This window comes from Phoxinus phoxinus (genome assembly GCF_949152265.1).
Source record: "Phoxinus phoxinus genome assembly, chromosome: 6".
NCBI classification, from domain to species: Eukaryota; Metazoa; Chordata; class Actinopteri; order Cypriniformes; family Leuciscidae; genus Phoxinus; species Phoxinus phoxinus.
In genome coordinates this window covers 3,084,446-3,108,486 of record NC_136881.1, presented here as the reverse complement: position 1 = coordinate 3,108,486, position 24,041 = coordinate 3,084,446, and the positions used below count along the sequence as shown (strand labels likewise).

General features: G+C 37.3%; 1 protein-coding gene across 1 annotated transcript; it reads right to left on the bottom strand.

Annotated features, from left to right (window-relative positions):
* Positions 1–1,601: 1,601 nt before the first annotated feature.
* On the bottom strand, positions 1,602–18,343 carry rap2ab (RAP2A, member of RAS oncogene family b). The gene is made up of 2 exons (XM_079615514.1): positions 17,623–18,343; positions 1,602–4,515 (listed from the first exon to the last, which is right to left on the bottom strand). The coding sequence occupies exons 1-2, from the start codon at positions 17,934–17,936 to the stop codon at positions 4,278–4,280; spliced, it is 552 nt and encodes a 183-aa protein (XP_079471640.1). The 5' UTR covers positions 17,937–18,343; the 3' UTR covers positions 1,602–4,277.
* Between the last annotated feature and the right edge of the window lie 5,698 nt (positions 18,344–24,041).

Genomic DNA, 24,041 nt, shown 5'->3' with positions numbered 1-24,041 from the left:
TGGAATGAAAAAGTGAGACTTTGATGAGAAATGTTTGAGTTATTGCATATTGCAGTCTTTGTCTTTGGCATCTTTGTCAAGTGTGAGCAGTTTGATTCTTCTGAAACTCATGAGACTCCATTAATGTCATTGCTGTGTGTGTGAGTGGGAGAAAACACTGAGACATTAAAGAGGGCTTGAGAGAATGCAAAGCCTCTGCACACCACACACAAAACCCACTTTAACATAAACAGAGATACCGTCGTGATGTTATGTTATCGTCCTGTTGCCATGGCACCCGCGCTGTGGCCTGTGGCGAATCTCGTCCTCTATAGACCTGTTTCTCACACACACTTCTCCATCAGGATCTCAGAGGAGGATGAAAGCTGGAGTGGGTGGTGTGTGTGTGAAATCTCCTGTCAAACGTCTCACTCATTCCACAAGATAACAGCGCATTCACTCCAAACGCTGCCAATGCAGCATTCAAGACATTCATCATCTTAATATGAGTGAAAAAATAAATATGTGAAAGTATATGTATTTATAACACGCAGAATTGCTATTGTTAAGTAAAACATATTATTTTGGCCATTACAATATAACATAATAATAATAAAATATAAAATAAATATTAAAAATAAAAGTATAAATTATATATTATTTAAAAATATATATAATAATTATTTTTATATTATACATTTATATTGTATATATAGGCCTATATATATATTATGGCTTGTATGTATTATTTTATGTAATATAGGCCTATACTCATTATATTTTATAAAAAATGTATACATATAATAAATATTTTTTTATTATTATATTTTGCATATTATATACATATAATAAAATATAAAATAATTAGCCTATTAATATATATATATATATATATATATATATATATATATATACCGTATGTATTAATTATATAATGTTATATATATATATATATATATATATATATATATATATAATTATTTTGTTTTATTTATATTGTCTATGTCTATATATATATATATATATATATATATATATATATATATATATATATAAAACAATACAATAATTATTAAACATATATTAAATCATGTTTTAATTATATATTATTAAACATATATATATAATAATTATGTTATTTGTTATATTGTATATACATATTTTTTCTCCTGGGAAAATCTCAGAAACATGAAAATAAACCGAAGCTTAATATAATAATAAAAATTAAAAGCACATTAAATAACTAAAACATAAAACAACATTTTAATGAAATCTGAAAATATTACAATAAAAGCCAATTCTAAATATTGATAAGTAGTCTACTATAATAGTAGAAAATTATTCTAAAATAACCCATATATTTGATTCTTAATTCTGATTGGTTGACAGACACTTCAATGTGATTCATTAAAGGTTAGATTGGGTTTCTGAAGGTTTTTCCCATTCAAGTAGAAGGAGCTGAACAACTTTGAACGTGGTCAGTAAACTCGGGAATAAAATCTGTCAACAATATAGACTCATATTGTGCATCTTTAGCTCAAATCCCTTTCTCAGATAATGAGCACGTGCTTCTATGAACACGACACTCTCAGACAAACTCAAACCTGCGTCCACACCTGTGAATAAGATGTTTTTATTGTCGTGTTGAATGAAACCGTATTCACAATCCATTTACCATGGGAGAGGGTAAATGTTCACTTAAAAAAATATAAGATCAATGATGAAAGTTAAAAAGGCAAACCCTTAGTTCACATGGCAAGGCAGATTCACCCATAACTGATCGTCCAGGGCCGTGTGTGTGTGTGTGTGTGTGTGTGCATCTATTACGCGTGTTAGTCTCATCTGCTGTAATATTCACAAATAATGATGTTTTAGTCATGCATATGACCGCTAAATCAACATACTCTAAGTTTGGCATCTTTTTTTAGATATAAACTACACAACCATCTTGAATTGTTTTCAATACCATTTTTTTTTTTTTTTTTTTCACATTTTTACATTTCTGGATGATCTTACGGATCACAGACGTGATGGTCTGAATAAGAATTGCTCTGTAATACCCCCCCCAAAAAGACCAAAAGACAATATAGATTAAGAAAACATTATTATCTTATACTCTAATGATTAAATAAACAGAAATAAAATGAAAAAACATATCCTCATAAACTTTAATAACAGATTTGGTAGCCTGTAACTCTCCTGAGAAAGGTATGATAAAATGATTTTTCTATTATTATTGTTATTATTCCTGTCGTATTTGCTGAAAGCAGATGAACTGATAATGAAGTTAGCCACTATAATTGTTTTCCTCCTCGTGTTTCTGTACAACATTCATGAGGTTGACTGCATTATGATTATTCCTGTTCCACAATATCATTAAATTAACAATCACATCTAGTACAGGCTTCAAGATTAATGGGTACTTTCCATAAATAGGGTTCAAAACAGTCATCAAATATTACAGTATATTAGATGTGTTTTTATTTCATTAATTTAAATTGATTTAATAACTAGAATAGATTTAAAATTAATTTAATTAATGTAAATTAATTTTTTTAATGTAGAAAAAAATATTTCAAATTGTTACCTATTTTAAAATAATATTTCCACCCCTACATTTAAACGAATATCAATATGATTATGTTTAATTGCTGAATAGTGAAGACCTCTGAGGTGCAACAGGCCAAAAATCAGCATTTTAAAGGCTCTGTAAAACGAGTAACTTGATTTGTAAGTTACATAACTGTGTATCTAACATATCAACTAGTTGTTTTGTCTTTATTGCTTAAAAAAAGTAACGGGACCCTTTTCATGGAAAGTGCCGATTGCGTTTCACGAAATACTGTTCCTGCCCGATTCAAAGCTTTACAGTCTAATCTAAAGCAAGTCCCATGATTGTTTCACTACATTATTACAAAATACATAATTCAGAATTTGCAACATTCTATATCGAGGTGCTAATTGAAAAACCACAACATAATCAGCTGAATATTCCCAGCAGTTTCGTAAATCAAAAATGGACACGACGGTACAAAAGAAAAGTGCTTCTCAGGATCCTATTTGGCTTCCTCAAAGAAAATGTCCCTCAAACTGCAACGGGACACCAGCGCACACATCGACATCTCGACATCTCAAACCCAGACGTCTGATAGTCCCTCGGAGGAAACGTCCCCTCGCTTGGAAGAACAAAACTAGCTCATTCTGGCTCTGTATTAAAGTAATGGCAGTTTAAGACATCGGGCTCTATATGTGCAAACGAAATGAGTCTCTGACGAACAGCGTCAAACTCGGAATGAACGTGTTGAAAACATGCGGAGAAAAGAAAGACTCAAGTATGGTGCATTTTTATAACCTCTTTGACTTTTTTTTTTAGTTCCTTGTCAATTAATTGATCATAGTTAAGGCGTTTACACACTGAAGAAAGCTGCGTTTGCAGGAAACATGGGTTCATGCGCGCGCGCGGGGAAAATGCACAACTAAACCGACGGATGCGAATAATGTGTTTTCTCAACTTTTATTTGCAGAATTGTCGCAAGCAAGGTTTGCATTTTTCATCTACGTCTTTGCAAAAGCAGCATTAAAATCAACGGATCTGATGAAGCATTGGCTAAAAGTTACATTTCTCAATATTCGGTTTGCGTTTTGTTATTGCAAAGCATCATCATTCCAATTAAAATCAATGGATTTGCAGCTAAAATTCTCGACATTTCTTTGCACAGCTTTTGCAAACCCTTGCGTGCTTTGTGTGTGTGTGCAATGCACCATTCCCATTGAAATCAATATTGTCTAATAGGCCTAGTCTAATTTCTCAAGGTTTGTTTGCACAGCTTTCGCAAACCCTTATGTATTTTATCTACGTCTATGCAAAGCATCATTCCAATTAAAATCAATGGATTTGCAGCATTTCCCAAAAGTTACAATTCTCGACTTTTGTTTGCACAGCTTTCGCGATTTTTTTTTTTTGCAATGCACCATTCCCATTGAAATCAAAAGATCTGAATCTTTGCCTAAATTGTTAAATTTATCTAAACTTTTGTTCGAACACCCCAACAATACTTTAAGTTTTTTCATCAATGCAATGCACAATTCCTGTTGAAATCAATGTATTTGCAGGATTGCTCAAAGTTGCATTTCTCAACTTTAGTTTCCAACATCACTTCTGCGTCTTTGCATCGCACCGTTCCCATGTAAATGAGCGGATCGGCAGCGTTCTCCAGTGTGTAGACGGCCTCGACGTGTGCATGAGAACGGATGCACCAGTTTAGCGATGATCTCCATGTGGATCCTGATTGCGAGGGTTATTGAATATTGCAGGAGGAACAGCACGGGTCTTCTTTATCGGGCTGAGAGGCGTAGTCCATCTGCCTCACGATCTCCGAGAACAGTTCGTCCACCATGGTTTTGCTCTTGGCTGATGTCTCCATGAACGGACAGCCCCATTCCTCAGCCAGAGCTTGACCCTCGCTCGACGAAACCTCGCGCTCGTTGTCCAGGTCCACTTTGTTTCCCACGAGAATCACGGGCACACGCTCATACCTGTGAATGCACATGACACGATAATGAGTGAAAGATTCAACACCAAACACTAAGAGCAATAACAGTTTCCAAACAGGTTTCCCTGTTTGCTCTCATCTGCCATTGGTCAGGCAAACGGATAGTCCCGCCCCCAAACACATGTCATTGGTTGAGTCAACAGTTGACAAAACAGAACAGCGTTGGAAACGAGCCACAACGTCTCATTCATTCTTCAGGAAGTCAAAATGGCTGACTTATTGTAAACATAGACAGTATTTAAGATGGACTGAGCATGAAACCCGAGGGAGGGGTTCTAGCAGACCAATCACAGCGCTTGCGTCCGCGTAGAATTGACACGTTGTTACATTTTTGGAGAGGTGCACCTCAGGGTACGCCGAAGGGTACGCACGCTACACACAGCCTACGACGTAGCTACGCAGAAGTATAATGAGGCCTTGAATCATTCCCTTCTGAATCTCGCAGAGACGGAGAGCGTGAGCATTAGCTGTCCATGAGCTAGCAGCAGGAGCAACTTTATCTCTCTCTGTGGGCTTCTCCCTTGACTTTATCAGACTTTATGTCTCCACGTCCCCCCGATCGCCCGTGAGCTTCTCCGCCGGTCTATACGGTAATTTCTCGACAGTGCGACAGAGAGTCGCGTGGTTATGACGCAATCGTTAGCCTATTTTTACTAAAACTGCTTCTACGGGGTCATAACGTAAGATACAAGGTAATGGAGCCTTTTATACACTGTCGTGTTTCTTTAGAAATAAATAATGGACAAATGGAGTCTTTAAACGCCTCAGATGTAAAGTTATTCGCTGTCAAAGTGACGCCAAAATGAATGGGAGTCAATGGAGTGCTAACAGCGGCTGATGGTCCGCTAATGGCGGCTTCAGTTTCCGGCGGATGGATTACCCCCTTGATTGTAAACAGTAATAATATTTTTTTTTTTACTCTGTCCCCGCCGTTGACGCTATTTTCCGTCGATCCATGTTTCTCCTAATAATTTTAACCAAACTTCACCAAAATGGGGTCAAATAACTCTGTCCATTGTTGGCATCCATTGTTCAAAACAGGTAATCTGACCTTTGACCTATTTATAGGCCTATACTACAGTAAAGCAGTGATTGGTTAGTGATCGGTTAAGCGATTAGTGTTTGCACATGTGAGGAGTGTGTGTGTGTGGCCTGGTGAATAAGTGCAGCATTTTGATTGGTTGTGTTTGGAAAAGGAAAGCAAGTCACTTCCTGTTAGATTTGTGTGTGTTAGGAAGAGAATTGTGTGTAGTGTTTTGAACAAAGTGTTTATGCTGTTGAAAACTGAGTCAAAGGCTGAGAAATAGCTCATGGTTTTGGAGATCTGGTGTGTAGTTTTGCACTTTGAGTGACAGGTTTCAAAAATCGTGTGACATTAAAAGATTTTGTGTGTAAGCAGTTGGAAAAAACTGTAATGTACTTGTAAACATAATTAATGCTTGCAGCTAAATCTTTTTTGAAATAATTATTTACTCAGGAACTGTGGTTGCTCTTAAGCTTTAACGTAATGCAGTTACAGTAGCCTATATGAATTGTGAATTGTCCCTAAATAAATACATAACACTTTCCAACAAGGTTTTATAAAAAAATAGTAAAAAAATAAAAAAAATATATATTTTCTTCGACCACAATAATCATCATTGGTAAACTGCACCAATATCTAGTGAATAATTTGCTCCGGGTGAAACTGTTCAATGTTTTCTTTACCAAGATTGATGTGAGTGAACACGAGAGCACTTCACTCCAGTTATTGATCCGATACCCGAGGTCACAATCACTAAAGATGATGCAAATGTGTATGTCTTCTTCGCAATGGCACACTAGCTGTGTGTGTGTTTGTGTGTGTGTGTGCTTGTTTATTTGATTTATGAGGACACAAATTTGTATAATGATGTGTAGTACACTGGTATTACAACTTAAACATGGTTTATGAGTCCTCGTAATTCAAATAGCTTAAAAAACGATGTTTTATTAAAAATAAAAAAATGCAGAATGTTTCCTGTGATGGGCAGGTTTAGGGATAGGGGCTGTGTGTGTGTGTGTGTGTGTGTGTGTGTGTGTGTGTGATGTGAGTCCTCATAATTTAGTTGCATCAACGTGTGTGTGTATGCGTGCGTTTGTGTGTTTGTCTATGTGTGTGTGTGTGTGTGCGTGCGAGTGTGTTTGTCTATGTGTGTGTGTGTGTGTGTGTGTGTGTGTGTGTGTGCGTGCGAGTGTGTTTGTCTATGTGTGTTTGTGTGTATGCGTGCGTTTGTGTGTTTGTCTATATGTGTGTGTGTGTATGCGTGCCTGTGTGTGTGTGTTTGTCTATGTGTGTGTGTGTTTGTCTATGTGTGTGTGTGTGTGTGTGTGTGTGTGTAATGGGCAGGTTTAGGGATAGAGGCAGTGTAAGGGGAGAGAATATACAATTTGTACAGTATAAAAACTATTACGCCTATGGAGAGTCCTCATAATGTAGTTGCATCAACGTGTGTGTGTGTATGCATGCGTTTGTGTGTTTGTCTATGTGTGTGTGTGTGTGTGTGTGTGTGTGCGTGCGTGTGTGTTTGTCTATGTGTGTGTGTGTGTGTGTGTGTGTGTGTTTGTCTATATTTGTGTGTGTGTATGCGTGCGTTTGTGTTTTTGTCTATATATGTGTGTGTGTGTGTGTGTGTATGCGTGCCTGTGTGTGTGTTTGTCTATGTGTGTGTGTTTGTCTATGTATGTGTGTGTGTGTGTGTGTGTGTGTGTGTGTGTGTGTGTGTCGCTGATCCTGGACTGACGCTGTGAATCATTCCCTCTACAGACTCTGAGTCAGAGCTATTGATCTGTCAGATCCTGCAGCTGAAGAGCGAGTGTGTTTAGAGGAGTGTGTGTCCGGGGCTGTTGGGCTCCTCAGACCAGCTGAGTCATGAAACACACTCCCAGTGTTTAACACAGAGAGCGGAGGAGTGTGCGTTTCATATCAGCTCGAAATAAAGGAAGCTCCGAGTGACTGTGGAGAGATCTCTGAACATCACGGCTCGTTTCATCCACCAGGACTCTCACACGGGATCATGATCATGTTTCTATTACAATATGAAGCAGCACAACTGGTTTCAACATTGATAATAATCAGAAATGCAGCAAACAATTCACAATATTTTACAATTTTTACAGAATTTTTTTTAAAGGGGTGGTAAAATGCCCATTTTCACAAGATGTAAATTAAATCTCTGATGTCCCCAAAGTGTGTGTGTGAAGTTTTAGCACAAAATACCCCACAGATATTTTTATATCGCATGTTAAAGTTGTTGCTTTTTGAGGGTGAGCAAAAACACACCGTTTTGTGTCTGTTCCTTTAAATGCAAATGAGCTGCTGCAGAGGGCGGGGTTTCAAGAGCTTGTGTGTGTGTGTGTGTGTGTGTGTGTGTGTGTGTGTGTGTGTGTGTGTGTGCGTGTGTGTGTGTGTGTGTGTGTGAGCAGCTGCGATTACCTCACGCACACACACACTAAAATGACAGAAACTGTTCTTCCTGTAATGTTAAACCGGAGTCAGACAAAGATGGAGAGACTCAAGAAGAAGTGACGACATGTAGAAGCAACAGGACGTCTCTGAATGGTTAGTTGATGAGTTTATGTTGCTGATGTGGAGTTAACTATCTTCAATTAGCATATTCTGTCATGATAATCTATAAACCGCTCGTATAGGAACTGTTGTGAGACGCACACAGAGGGACGTTCTGCATGTGAAAAGATGCTAAAGTTTGAGCTGACTCACAAATGTGCTCGACTACAGCAACTCTTCCTCTTCTCAACATGGACTGTGTTCTGGGGGCGGGGCTTATTTACATTTTAGGGTTGCTGATGTCACTAACCCGGGAGGAATGTCGTGTAGTTCCTACCAGCCGTTTGTTGTAGTCCATTTCTTTAAAAGCAAATATCTTTGCTTTGCTTTGAACTTTGAGCGTTGTAACTTTGCAGATGTTGTTTATGATCAAACAGCAACATTACACACTAACTACAGTTAGAAAACACAACATTACACACTAACTACAGTTAGAAAAGTCAAATCATAATCAACCACCCCTCTAAACAAACAAATAAACGCGTAGCCTTGGTGAGCAGAAGAGAGTTCTTTCAAAAACATTAAAAACAACTACCGACCCCAAACTTATATAAATATGTTCTCATAGTAAATGCCAACAGTGGTGTTTAACAGGAGTGTGTGTGTGTGTGTGTGTGTGTGTGTGTGTGTGTGTGTGTGTGATGCCAGCAGGGCTTCAGGAGCTCGCTGGTGTTTGATTGACACTGATCAGCATTATTTATGAAGCACCAGACAATCACGTCTCGTTCTGCAATGGCACTGAGCATCATCCACATCATGTTCAGCATCACACACACACACACACACTTCCGCCGCCTCAGCTAATGCTCCTCGACACACCAGCGGGACGCTGTGCAGCGGCGGTGTGAGCGCTGAGTGGGAGGAAGGAGGCACAGATGAAATGTCATCTATTGGTGGCGAGCAGGGAAACGCTATTTATAGCCTGACTGACTGACACAAGGGACGGAGTCTGAGTCGGAGTTAGACGCATGTTTGAGTCTGCGGGAGTCAGTGTCGTATGAACATGTGCTGCTTCAGCTCGAGTGTGTGACGCTGTGCACGAGCTCACGATCTGGGAAACAGACTTTTAAGTTGAAAGCTTGTCAATGAACGAATTATGATGGAAATTATTTGTTATTTTCAATGCTGCTTTATACAGTTTTTATACAAAAATACAAAAAATTAATAGCCTAGCTACTTTACAACAAACTTGAATACGTATTTCATGTTTAATATGGTGTTTTGATGTTATCATGAGCTGACATATTCAATTAATAAAAGTTATTCTAGTTGGTATAGTAGCTCAACTGTAAAAAAAAACAACAACAAAAAAGTACAAAAATGGACCTTACACATCCAAACCTAAACAAGTTGTACCTTTATAAGTCGTTCTGGGAACATAATTGTACCTTAAAGGGATAGTTCACCCAAAAATGACAATTTTCATTTTTGGGTGAACTATCCCTTTAAGGACCTATTGTGGACTTTTAAAGGTACAGTTATATATTTTGTATCACTGTACCTTTTTTTCTAAGTGTGTGTATACACATTGTAAGCAGCACTGCTGATGAAGAATAGCAATGGCGGAGGAAAATACTATATTCAGCCAGTTTATGAAGCACACGTTTCCCCGAAACACATTTCCCATCAGTCTCAGCGGCAGCACGACTCATAACATACAAATATAGAGTTGATCACTCATCTAATGATCTTAGATCTTACCTTTTGATCTAGGAAAGATTCCGGCATTATTTTAATTATAATTATTACAGCTATTAAAAAACGAATTATATATAACTGTTATATGCTTTTAAATATCTGACTATATATACATATATATAATTATTATATATATATATATATATATATATATATATACAATTATTATATATACAATTATAATATAATTATACATACATAATATTGTAATTTTAATTCATTTTAATAATTTATTTGAAACGATTTACTAATATTAAAATAATTTGAGATGTATAAAATTCCATTCAAAATATAAATTAAATTAAAATATATATTCAAATGAAACATTATAAAATGTATTTAAAATGATAAATTTTTTTTTAAAATATTTGATTAAATTCTTTAAGGATATTATATATATGAATTACTTAAAAAAATTATATTATGATAGATATATTAGAGCTGTCAAATCGATTAATCGCGATTAATCACATCTAACAAAAGTTTGTGTGTGTGTATATATATATATATTTATATACATAAATATGTGTGTATATACATACACACACACACACACACACACACACACACACACACACACACACACACACACACACACACACACACACACATAAACACAAACTTGTATGTTAGATGCGATTAATCACAATTAATCGATTTTACAGGCCCAATAAATACAATATTTTAATTTGATAATTTATAAATAAGCACAAGCAAACTGTTGTTGTTGTTGTGATTTACCACAAACTAGTTCTCGTTCAGTTTCCTAATGCGGCTTGGCGACATTTTCCACAATGTCATGCCATGCATTATCATCTTAATGTCTAAGCGATTAAAATAATTTAATACAGTGACAAGATAACAAACACAGCAGCACTACTTAAGTGAATGCAATTAGCCTGGAGTTTAACGAAGCGCGAGCCTTTCATGACCCAAACATCTATTAGAGGATCGTTGAAGCATGAGCGTCGACTCTTAAAGCCCGACGCAGAGATTATGATGAATCCACGAGCTGCACATGCAGATGACAAGCTGCATTTACCAGTTTAGCATCTGACAGCAGCTCAATAGCTAATTATTCCTTCATGCTAGCGCGCGCGTGCACTGCTTATTGCCTGAAGCCACGCGTCACAGCACACGCTACTGAACCACACACGGCGAATTTACAATCAAATAATGCAATGCATCAAACAGATTTAATCATGCAGTTTAATGATGGAAACTGCTACAGTTTATTGGTGTTGTTTTAGCATTATTCGCTACAGGAATTAAGCAAGTCAAGTAAAAAAAAAAAAAAAAGCCTAATGCAATTTATAGAGAGGAACTGTTTCGAGTGTGCACTGATTGTGATGGAGCGCTGAGGGATTTAAACACATGATTTCACTGTCCGGCTGTCAGAGAGTGACGGCTGCACGCTCTGTCCAGCGCATTGAAGTCCTCGCCGGCGCGGTTGCCCGGTAACGGTTCGACCCCCGGCGCTTAGAAACACAAAAACAGATGTGGTGTCTCCAGAGACCCTGCTGGAAGCAATGCATGCTGGGATGCTTTTGGCCAGAAATGCTGGTCAGGCCACACGCTGATTCAGAGCGAAACAAAGGAACCTAGTTGTTAATGAAAACAAAAAGGAGAACTTTTTTTTTGTTTTGTTTTCCAAAGATCCCAAAATAAAAATGTCTGTCAGAAATTAAAGGCTGAATAAAGTCCAAACTGACTGAACGAGACACACTGTTCAGAAACTAAACTGCTAGAAGAGTATACATAAAAAAGGATAAAACAACATCAAAGATTAAAGCGGTGGTTGATTATGATTTCACTTTTCTAACTGTAGTTAGTGTGTAATGTTGCTGTTTGATCATAAACAACATCTGCAAAGTTACAACGCTCAAAGTTCAAAGCAAAGGAAGATATTTGCTTTTAAAGAAATCGCTTTTTAAGAACTACAACAAACGGCTGGTAGGAACTACACGACATTCCTCCCGGGTTAGTGACATCACCAACCCTAGAATTTACATAAACCCTGCCCCCGGAACACGATTTATATATTATCATGACAGAATATGCTAATCAATGACTAGAAGATAACTACACATAAGCTTCATAAACTCATCAACTAACCATTCAGAAATGTCCTGTTCTTCTACATGTTGTCACTTCTTCTTGAGTCTCTCCATCTTTGTCTGACTCCGGTTTCAACATAAAAGGCTACGTTTCCTGTTTCACGTGTTTAGTTCTGTTTCCTGTGTGTTTAGTTCCGTTTCCTGTGTGTTTAGTTCCGTTTCCTGTGTGTTTAGTTCTGTTTCCTGTGTGTTTAGTTCCGTTTCCTGTGTGTTTAGTTCCGTTTCCTGTGTGTTTAGTTCTGTTTCCTGTGTGTTTAGTTCTGTTTCCTGTGTGTTTAGTTCTGTTTCCTGTGTGTTTAGTTCTGTTTCCTGTGTGTTTAGTTCTGTTTCCTGTGTGTTTAGTTCTGTTTCCTGTGTGTTTAGTTCTGTTTCCTGTGTGTTTAATTCTGTTTCCTGTGTGTTTCCGTTTCCTGTTTCATGTGTTTAGTTCTGTTTCCTGTGTGTTTAGTTCTGTTTCCTGTGTGTTTAGTTCTGTTTCCTGTTTAGTTCTGTTTCCTGTGTGTTTAGTTCTGTTTCCTGTGTGTTTAGTTCTGTTTCCTGTTTAGTTCTGTTTCCTGTGTGTTTAGTTCTGTTTCCTGTTTAGTTCTGTTTCCTGTGTGTTTAGTTCTGTTTCCTGTGTGTTTAGTTCTGTTTCCTGTTTAGTTCTGTTTCCTGTGTGTTTAGTTCTGTTTCCTGTTTAGTTCTGTTTCCTGTGTGTTTAGTTCTGTTTCCTGTTTAGTTCTGTTTCCTGTGTGTTTCCGTTTCCTGTTTCATGTGTTTAGTTCTGTTTCCTGCGTGTTTAGTTCTGTTTCCTGTGTGTTTAGTTCTGTTTCCTGTGTGTTTCCGTTTCCTGTTTCATGTGTTTAGTTCTGTTTCCTGTGTGTTTAGTTCCGTTTCCTGTGTGTTTAGTTCTGTTTCCTGTGTGTTTAGTTCTGTTTCCTGTGTGTTTAGTTCTGTTTCCTGTGTTTCGGTTAGATACCTTGGTTTTTCATTGATTGATTATCAGTTTCACCTGTGGATTGTTTTTCATTGATTGGTTTGTTTGGTCTATTTAAGCCTGTTCTTTGTCAGTTCAGTTCTGAGGGTTTTGAGTTTTGGTTAATAAAGATTCATAATACTGCAAAAAGATTATTGTTTGAGGATGAAAAAGCTCCGCAAAGATCCAAAGTCCCTCCAGCGGGAATTATTCTCTATATCAGTGTCACTGTTTCTGAATTCCTGAAACGTCTCCATTGTAGTCTTAAGTTTTCTTCTAGGAACAAACACTCACAATATTCCTCATTTAAATAATTAATGCGCAGAATAAAGGGGCGGGGCCTGGTTGAGTTAGTTAGTAGTGTGTTGAAACTGGCGGTTATGGAAAGCGGCGGGACATTTCCCAAACACACTCAAAGCACTTGACCAATCACAACACACTGATCCAGCCGGCCAATCAGAGCACAGTGTGCCTTTCAGAAGGAGGGGCTTCATAGAGACAGGAAGTAAACAGAGCGTTACTGACAGACTGGGAAGAGAGGAGCCGCAAAAATGGAGAAAATGAGGAAAATAATGAGCATTCAAGCAGGAAAACCTGTTCAAGTAGAGCCTAGAAACATCATCAAGACTTTGAAAAGGGCATAATAGGTCGTATTTAAACAGTATAAAGTTCCTGAACTGATGTGAAAATACAAGCGCTACATCAAGTAAAAGGTCACAGTGCAAGTAAAAGGAAGAAAAGTAGCCAAACCAATTTTAAAGTCGTACAACATACGTAATCACCTCGGTGTGGAGAAATAGAGGAAATCTTCTCTTCAGAGTGAAACACAAATGAAGACAGATGAGTTCATGTTAATACGCCGCAGCTTTGCTCGCGGTCACAGCGGTGCAGTGGAGCGGACAGTAAACTGGAGCAGGTTAAGAAGCAATCATCGTCTTCAGCGGCCTTCCCGTTCCCTACACACTCTCTCCAGGACACGCTTCTCCATGTGTTTCTGAGCAAAAACACTCCCACAAAACTGATTTCAGATGAGTGTGAAATGTCAATATCTATGGGCTCAGACAGCAGGTTTCCCTCAGGAACACAATCTCATCTTCCGAGAAGGAAGGTCTCGCGGGAGACGGTTACACCATCATCCAATCCCGGATCACAACATTTACTTTATAAAGCTAGCGTTAGACACGCTGTGTATGTGTTGCTTTAAAAAAGCCTAAATGCAATCAGATATAAACAAGTTGTAATGACTACAGGAAATCATAAACCTTCATAAAGAACAGTAAATACATTTACTTTTGTGTTAATGTTACAATTTATAATGCTACAAGTTATAATGTTACAAAATAAATGCTGTTCATTTGAACTTTCTATTCATCAAATAATATTGAAAAATAAAAATAAATCACAGAAGTTTTTAACATTGATAATAATCATAAATGTTTCTTGAGCATCAAATCCTCATATTATACTGATTTCTGAAGGATCATGTGACACTGAAGATTGGAGTAATGATGCTGAAAATTCAGCTTTGACCACAGGAATAAATTACATTTTATTATATATTCACAATTTAAATTGTAAAAATATTTCACTATTTTTTACTGTATTTTTGATTAAAATAATGCAGTCTTGGTGAGCAGAAGAGTTCTTTCAAAGCACACACAATTAATATAATAAATGTTATAAGTTCTGTCTGCAGGGAGTCTGAGTGTCATTTACACATTTCCTTCAAATTAATTCAATAATGCGTTTAGATGCCATTAGCATAACACATTTTACAACATGTAATGCTTTCACAGAATTGCACACATGTAGTGTGGCAGACTCAGTGAACCAGCGCACAGATTGTGTGTGTGTCGTGTTTTAAACACCTGCCGTGGCTAAACTGAATACATGGATGTGTTTTTTAATCTAGATTCATCGAAGAGCGTCTCACATTAGACAGAAAGCAGATGATCGACGGGTCCGCCCACAGTTCCTCTTCACAGGGTCTCGCTGCCAAAAGTCCAGCAAGTGTGTGTGTTACTGTGCGCGCTAATGCAGTTGTGATGTTTCTTTGGCTTCCACCGGCACACAATCACATTTATATTGTGGTGAGTGTGCAAATCTCACCAGCGTTACTGTAGTTATCATCAGCATGTGTCTGCAGATTAACAACCTGTGCCAGAGCTTCACATATCTTTCTGCAGGTCCTGGCATAAAACCGTGCCAACTCAATTCATAATGCGAGAGATAACGCTGCAAAAAAATATAATGTGCTTAATGTGCACAGGAACTTCAACCTTCCTTCAGATCCGACTTATGCATTTACTCGATGCATTTTTACTTTTACTTGCAAGTGTCATATCTCATGATATGCACGCTCAGCACTAAAATATATCTAATAATGCATTTATTCGTTTATTTAGTGCGTAAATGCACAGTTGCTACAATTGCTAAAACCCAACATGCACAAAAACAACTAAATATGGGCTCTACTTCATCCTTTATAAACTATTCATCACCAAAATAGGCCAAGCGCAAGTTACAAAAGACTTTCAGGATGTTCTGCATGCAAATATGACAAAATCGTTCATGCAAAAAAAAAAAAAAAAACTCTTTATATGTGATATTTTCAGGAACTGTGCATTGATGTCATGACTCGATTACTGTGAAGTGTCCGATTACTGACCGCCACTAAACCTCTCCACTATTGTTCATCATCAGGCAATATTTAAGTGTGCTTTTGCTATTCAAATGCAACAGTTACTGTATTTGTCACGATCAAACCACACACATCTGAGTAGACAGAAAATGCCAGAAGACAATATGAGGAAAGTGCATAAATAAGAGCTTTTTAAAAGCTTTTCTCGCTCAAGGTTCTGACAGGATAATTCTGGCCTTTCAGGTTCTGCAGCTTCAGTGACGAATCTTTTGTCTCTTTGTGCTTTACCTCACGCTCGCTTTATAATTGTTCTGTAGGTCCTGTTTATGAAAGCAGTGTGTTCAACCCTCTTTCAAGAGTCAATGTGGAAAAAACACACACACACACACAATACAGCATCTGTTTCTAGGCCTCGGGTTAAACTACGGAAAGATTATAACAGACGCTGCCTCCCATTGGACTTATTATTAACGGCACCGTCACACACACACACACACACACACACACACACACACACACACACACACACACACACACACACACACACACACACACACACACACACACACTTAACTGGGAAAACCTTGGAAAGTTCACCTCGCTCAGAGAAACTACCGGCTTTACAGACTCAGCGGTACCATGGTAAAATGAAGGCTCTTTAATACATGATAGAGAATGATTACTACATTTATATAACACTTACAAACAAAGTACTGTGACAGTACCCTGGTAAAATGATGGTATAAGATGATAATACCATGGTACTTTTAATATTTACCATAGTATGTGTCAAAAAACGTGGTAATACTGTCATTTTCTGTCTTTTTTTACCTTGCACTTAAAAAAAAAGTGGCAGAACCATGGTAAAATTACAGTATCACATGCTAATAATACCATGGCACTTCAATATTTACCATAGTACATGTCAAAAAACGTGGTAAGGCTGTCGGTTTCTGTCTTTTTTTACCTTGTACTTAAAAAAATAAATAAAAAAAGTGGCAGAACCATGGTAAAATGACAGTATCACATGCTAATAAAACCATGGCACTTCAATATTTACCATAGTACATGTCCAAAAACATGGTAATACCATATTTTTCGGTAAGTTTACTGCAAGTACTACACAGTAAAAAATGATGGCAATGCCATGGTTCTTTAATACAGTGTGTATACAATGGTATTGAATGATTATCATATTAATATATGCCATAGAAATGTGATTATAAGTACTGTGGTAGTACCGTGGTAAAATTATATTAATATTTGCATGGTACATGCCATTATTTTCTGTGTTTATTACAATTCACCTTGAATTTACAAAAAACTATTGTGGCAGTGTCATGGTAAAATGAGAAGCTAATACCATGGTACTTTAATCTGTACCGTGGCTAAACATGGTACGACCAACTTACATGTTTAACATTTAACACTGTGGAAGTAATTTGGTCATTTTATGGTATCATGAGGTTTTTAAATGTGCTTCAAAGAAATACTACGATCTGCACATCACGAGTTCAACTAGTGTTAAAATTATAGTGTGGTAATATGATATTTCCATCATTGATTATTGCAATACAATGCAGTGATTGTGTCAAAGAGGTTCTTTACATACAGTGTGTATACAATGATATTGAATGATTAATTTAAGTCATAAAAAGGTGCGTATAAAAAGTACCATGGTAAAATTAAAGTATCTCAAGCTACCTTAATATTTGCATGGTAGATGCCATTATTTTCTGCAATATATATATATATATATTGTGGCAGTGTTATGGTAAAATGATAGTATTGATACTATGTTCAACTAGTGTTAAAATGATGGTGGTAGTGGTGGTAATACCACGGTACCTCAGAGAGTGTCACACCAAATCCACCACAGTACCTCAAAGAGTACCATGGTATTTATATGAATGATTATTGCAGTGTTTTTGTCTAAAGAAGGAGCCTCGCGTCTCTTACCTCTAACATGACAAGCTAATACCATGGTACTTTAATGTGTACCATGGTAAAACATGCTAACATGTCTATAACAATGGGTAACCACAGAATACCATATCATTGATGGCAACACAATGCAGTGTTCAGTGTGTTACCTCTTGACCCGGATGATCTGGTCTCGCATGGGCTTGATGTCCTGGAAGCTCTGCTGGTTGACGAGGCTGTAGACCAGGATGAAGCCCTGGCCGTTCTTGATGTACAGGTCCCGCATGGACGCGAACTGCTCGGTACCGGCCGTGTCCAGGATCTCCAGCACCGACGGCGACGAGTCCACCTCGATCTCCTTACGGTAGAAGTCTTCGATGGTCGGGTCGTACTTCTCGATGAAGGTCCCGGTCACGAACTGGACCGTGAGCGCGGATTTCCCGACCCCTCCGCTGCCGAGCACCACCACCTTATACTCGCGCATTGCGCACAGAACCGAACCGAGTGACGCGCGTAAAGGAACCAGCTAACAGTGTCCGAGCCGATCAGAAGCGATGGGGAACTTGCACTGAATATTGCAGAAGTCGAGCAGACCAGGAGCCATGGCTGTGTGTGTTACACTCACCATAGAGACAAATAACAGAAGCGCGCAAAGAGCCAACGCGCGGGCTTCATGGCATCCGTGACCATGCAGAAGAGCCAGAACCCGACAGATGCGCGAAGAAGAAGAAGAAGAAGAAGAAATAACCTCTGTGCGTGCATACAAGCGCCAAACACATCACGCGTCCCCTCCCTGGTGCATCCCGGAATAGAAGATGCTCACTACTCTGCATCTTACAGCATCTTCAGCCGCCATACTCTCGGGTGGAGACCTTCTGAAGCCAGAACACGGTCTCGCGGCGAGGATAGGAGTTTTATAGCGGGATTGATGCTGCGAGCGCTCAATGGGCGCGGAGGAGTTCGATAAGCCACGCCCACTGTTCTTAATAAGGCGAAGGTTGAGTGAGGTGGGCGGGACTTCCGCTTTTAACGTCGGCGCGGTTGGTTCTAGGATCAGTTGAGCGACCAATGAGAGGCGGCGCAGGGGGCGTGTCAATAAATGATGCTGTTCCTATGGCAACAGCGCGTCGCCTGCATCAGCACCTGAAATAGAAAGCAACAGGGATGCGGCCATTGTGTGTGTGTGTGTGTGTGTGTGCGCGCACTGATGGAGGCCGCGAGTCTGCAGTGTTCATCAAACTATTTCAATACTTCAATTCATCACATCTGCGGGATTACTGCAGTTCAACATGTCCTGCTAACCACACAGGTTCATTGTAAACACTAGGCTATCTGTTGTTGTGGTATTTAAAACTGAGCAAATGTTTTGCTTGAATAGCATGCTATCTTTATTTTAAAAATGCCACTTGTGTATATATATATAATGCTAACGTATTCATACATATTTCAGAAAGTCTTTATGTAATACAGAGGAATATTGGTTGTGCAGTTCTTCATAAATGATCCATCTCCATGTCAAGGAATACAGCGCTCATTAAAGGCTGGAGTTATACATCAGATGTGTAAAGCATCCGCAGATCTGGGTGTACATCCAAACATGTTTAATACAAGTGATACATTGTCCAAATAAATCACATGAAGTGAAACTGCTAAATGAAGTTTTATGTAACAAAGTTCGGGAGGAGCATGTTCAGGTAATCATCCAATCAGCACAAGACAGTATAAATAAAGCCTTTCCTTTCCTCCTGTCTCATGACTAATTTCTCAGCATCCCACCTCCACCCGTTCACCCCACATTCGGCTGGGTCCGCTCACAGATACCTATGATCTCTAAAGTTATGGGGGGAGTACTCTGGGCTCGGAAAATGTTTATTGAACATTGATGGAGCAACAGATTTTGTATGAAAATAATTCATAAAAGTGGTTTATTTTGTTAAAAAAAAAAAAAAAAAAGATCATCATCATCATATAAAAGACACACAGGGTATAAAACCAGCACAGGGCAAAATACATAGTATAGGTCTACTTTAAAATAACAATAATATGTTTTTTTAATTAAGTCTAAGTTGATACTTGTTCAAAACAACTTTAGCGAAGTTTGTGGTATTTTCAGTTTATTTTGATAAAAAAACAAACATTATTCTTCAATAAATATACTGTCATTCAAATATTTGCATTTTAAAAATACAGGAACAAAATGATTTTAAAAAGTAAAGATTTTGAAAGCATTGAATGATATCCCATAATCATTTAATATAGATTTACAGTAGTAACAATAAATATTTTATTATATGATTCATTATTTTTTTAAATATGATGGTTTCATTATAAATTTGATTATCTCTACACCCAACTTAAAGGACAAGTTCGGTATTTTACACTTAAAGCCCTGTTTACAGATCGTATCTGATGAAATAGAACGGTTAAGATTAAACTTTGGACACATGTTCCTGTCCCGAGAATTTTAGTTTTATTTCGCTTCCCCCCCCCCCCCCACACCCACAATGGTTGTCTAGGTGCACTGGCAGATTCCTTCCTAAAACACATTAAACTTTCGTTTACAAAGACGTGAAACTCACCGAGTGGTCAGGGGTGTTCACTGATACGGTCCCAAAAAAAATCGCTGAAAAAGATGCATTCCAACAGGTTTTATCGTAGTGTTTGTCCAACTCCATTGACTTGTATTGAATGTGCTGTGTGAGGTACGATATTCCTCCGCCGCTTCTTCTTCTGCTTCTTCTGTGTATTCAATGAAATGCCAGCGGTTTGCTTGCAATTGGCAAAGGTGCATTATCGCCACCAACTGGTGTCTATTATTCAAGCTCTCAACGGAAGAATCACGGGTGTGACGCGTTTGGCAAAATAGGTCCACAAACGCTAAATAAACCTAAAATTCTCGGGACAGGAGAATGTGTCCAAATTTTAATCTTAACCGTTCTATTTCATCAGATACGATCTGTAAACAGGGCTTTAAGTGTAAAATACCGAACTTGTCCTTTAAGTGGCGTCTTTTACCATAAATACCATACTTTTACATATTCTTCTGTTATTGAAAAACTGTTGTTTTAATTACCTTGATCAAAACTGAATTGTCTAAAAATATAGTCAATAATTTCAGCGATTCTTGCTACTTAAATCTACAACATTTAAAAAAAACATTAAATAGATCAAATTAGCACAGAATCAACTTTTGCTGTCCGACATCAGGTCAAGGATCAGACAAATTCTATACATATCTTATGAATATGCAAATGATCCCCGCCTCCACTCACTCACTCACTCAGAGATCCACTGGTTGACGATCACACGTTGATCTGATTGGTTACAAGGTAGTGTGTGACGTCAGAAACACCAGCGATTTCAAACCGTGTTTTTGAGACTGTCTTTGGTTCACTGCAGTTTTAAGCAGAAAATACTCAGCAATGCTGTCGACTTATGAATTTACACATGGTTGGTGTTAAAACATATTAAAAACTCCACATAGACACATAAACAACATTAAAAGCTGGATTTTCACCACAGAAAATATTTTTTTTAAATAAAAGTGCTGAGCTGAATTTTAGCGCCATCTAGTGGTTTAAACGAGAATAAAGTCAAATGCGTCGTTGTACTCTTAATATTTGCTCACCATGACTTTCCAATCCTGTGTGACTTTTATTCTTCAGTGCAACACAGTTATTTTCCAAGCAATTAAAATCAATGCACTTCAAAAAGCATCATAAAAGTATGTAAACAGGGTTGGGACGTCATAAACATTACAAAACTATAATCTTTGCAACAACTATTCGTTCCGAGAGTAACACAATTAATACAAGATCACTCAGTTTTAAATATCATGTTTTAATGCCCTACCATGTCAGATGATAATACTATTATGATTGCAATATTCATTTAGCATAGTATTTCCGTTACACACAATTTTATCAGTAAAAAGACGATTAGAACAGAAATTTGATTTGGGAAACAGAAAATTTAAATTAGTTTGATGCATTTTCCCTTCGTTGATAACAAATCTGTGTAAAAAGACTGTGTTCGCCATCTCTAAAAACACGGTATTACCATGGCACGTGTTCAGGGTTTCTGCAGGTATTATGAAGGTATATGTAATATTTTATAAAGACTTCTTTAAGACCAAAATTGTCTTTAGGGGAGAAAACACTGAGTATAAGCAACACTTCAGAGTTTAACAATGTAACTTCCAACAGATATTCATTATTTTTTCATTCATTTTACCAAAAAATTTATAAAAAAGTGTAGCTTGAAAACACTACATCTTTTACTGAACCTTCTGATCATAATGCAAAAAAACAAAAAAATCATTATCTTCTGTATTTTTTACTTTCAAGATGCATTTATTAGAGATGCAAACGCACAAAAGTCTTGTTTTCTGTGAAATTGATCAAAATGAGAACAAAAATCAGAAAATTGTATTTCAAAAACTGAATTCAAAGGGAAGTTTTCATAACTAATTGACATATTTGTTCTTGTTTTAAGCATAAACTCACTTCATATTGAGTTACTTGCATCTCAAGTAAAAGTATCTTTAATCATGTTCAGATTAGAAAAGGACAAAAATGCAGATAAATATATACATTTTTCTCTCTCAATGCATGCGAAGTGTAACGCCTGTGCTCTGGATCATCATGCAAATACAAATAAAGCACACACCCATCCATTTTTCTCTTTCTTTATTCATTTTGTCTCAATAGATTTTACACTATTTTTCTGGAACCAAAAACATTTGACTATATGACATAAAATAGCACATAATATATATATGCACAAATAAAACATTTAAAATGGTTACATGAAAACTAATATCATCCAAAGAGGGCTTGGTTTATAATTTTCTTCTGGTATTGTTATTATTATTATTATTATTATGATGATCTCTGTGAATGTGTCGATGGGCTACTGCATCACTGATGGAAGTCAAGCAGCACAGCGTAAAAAAATACCCACAATCCCACTGAAAACAGGAGCGGGGGGGGGGGGGGGGGGGGGCGTTGAAGAGCATCAACACCGTCAAACCTTTCGGCCTCTCGGTGACAACGCTCCGAAATAATCATAATCGTAATAATAAACTCTTACATGTCTTAGTTATAGGTATAGTATATTGATATATAGATGGAGGTGAGTAGACCTGTTGACACCCTAGTACATATTAATAGCTCTGAAACACAAAAGCTTAAAAACAATGGACTAAAGGTAAGGCAAAGTGTTTGGATACGCTGTGTCTGCTCAGTATATATCAACTGATCCCAAAGTGCTTCTTTCCACCATCAGTCCACAACGTGTGTGTGTGTGTGTGTGTGTCCCACAACTCATCCGGGGAGTAAGAAATCCCGAGACCAACAACATCCGTCACTTTCATCACATGTGCAGATTTTTTTTAATCTATAGTGTAGATAGAAACATTCAATATATTTCTTTTTTTTTATCTTCTCAGATTAAATCGAAACTTAATTTGACATAAAATACCATGCAAGAGATGCGTACTGAATATTATTATTATTTTTTTTTTGATCTAATCCGGTTCAACTAAAGCCATAAAACAACCGTCATTGATTTGTGTCGCCATATCATATTCATTGTGCATCGGTTTGAAATGAACATCCTACAGTTACAGGAAACCAAAGTGCAATCGTTGGGTTGCTGAACAAACCAGGACAACTTTCATAAATAATATATATATATAAAAAAAACTGATCTTCACAAGTACTTGAGATCCTTTGTCAATTAAAAAAAAGGGGGCGCGGGTTAAACGTTTCTTAAGTTACGTCACACTATTGTAACTGGTGAGTATTTACTACTATCTTAAACGTTACACTGTTAAATGCTACGGAGAAATCTCCTGGTAATATAATCTCGACATAAACAAGGAAATGTTCCGATATCTGCGTTACAATCTAACCTTTTGCAGTGCTCTAAAAGAAAGAAAAACCAAAGAAAAGAATCAACTTAACAATTACATCATTTACAAAAATACCAAAATTTAGTATCGCAACTTTAGGTTGCCACAGCAACAACTTAATATTATTATGAAATAACTATCATTACTACTGAGATTTTTTTTTTGTTTACTTTTTTTTTTTCTATTTTAGCTTTTTTTTTCTTTTCTTTTTTTGGTAAAACATTACCTATACAATAAACATTTTTTTTTTTTTTTTTTACATAACACAAGCAGTTCTACAGCCCGGCCTGCACTCGCGCCGCGACGTCCCGAACGCGAGATCTAGAAGCGGCTCCTGATTGGCCGAGGCCACCGTCGCTTTGAGGACGGCCGCGCGAAGCCAAGCCCGGCTTAATAAATTACATTCATTTTTAAAATAGGTTACACCATTGTTCCGTGTTCTAGCATTTAACAAAACAGAATGACGATAAAATATATTTAAATCACTTTCCACTTCAAAAATTACATTAAAACTGTAACTTTTGGACAAAAAAAAAAACAGAAAAAGAAAAAGAAGCCCTAATAGAAAAAAAACAAATGCTAAGACCAGTGCCATATTCCTGCGAAACCAAACGTCTCTGTGGATTGTCTGTGTTAACTGAGCACCATGAGAAGACATGATGTTTCTGATTGGAT

Coding starts and splice junctions, on each gene's coding strand:
- rap2ab (XM_079615514.1), bottom strand. CDS start 17,936: ATGCGCGAGTATAAGGTGGTGGTGCTCGGCAGCGGAGGGGTCGGGAAA. Junction 4,516..17,622: donor CAGATCATCCGGGTCAAGAG/GTAACACACTGA, acceptor GTGCATTCACAG/GTATGAGCGTGTGCCCGTGA.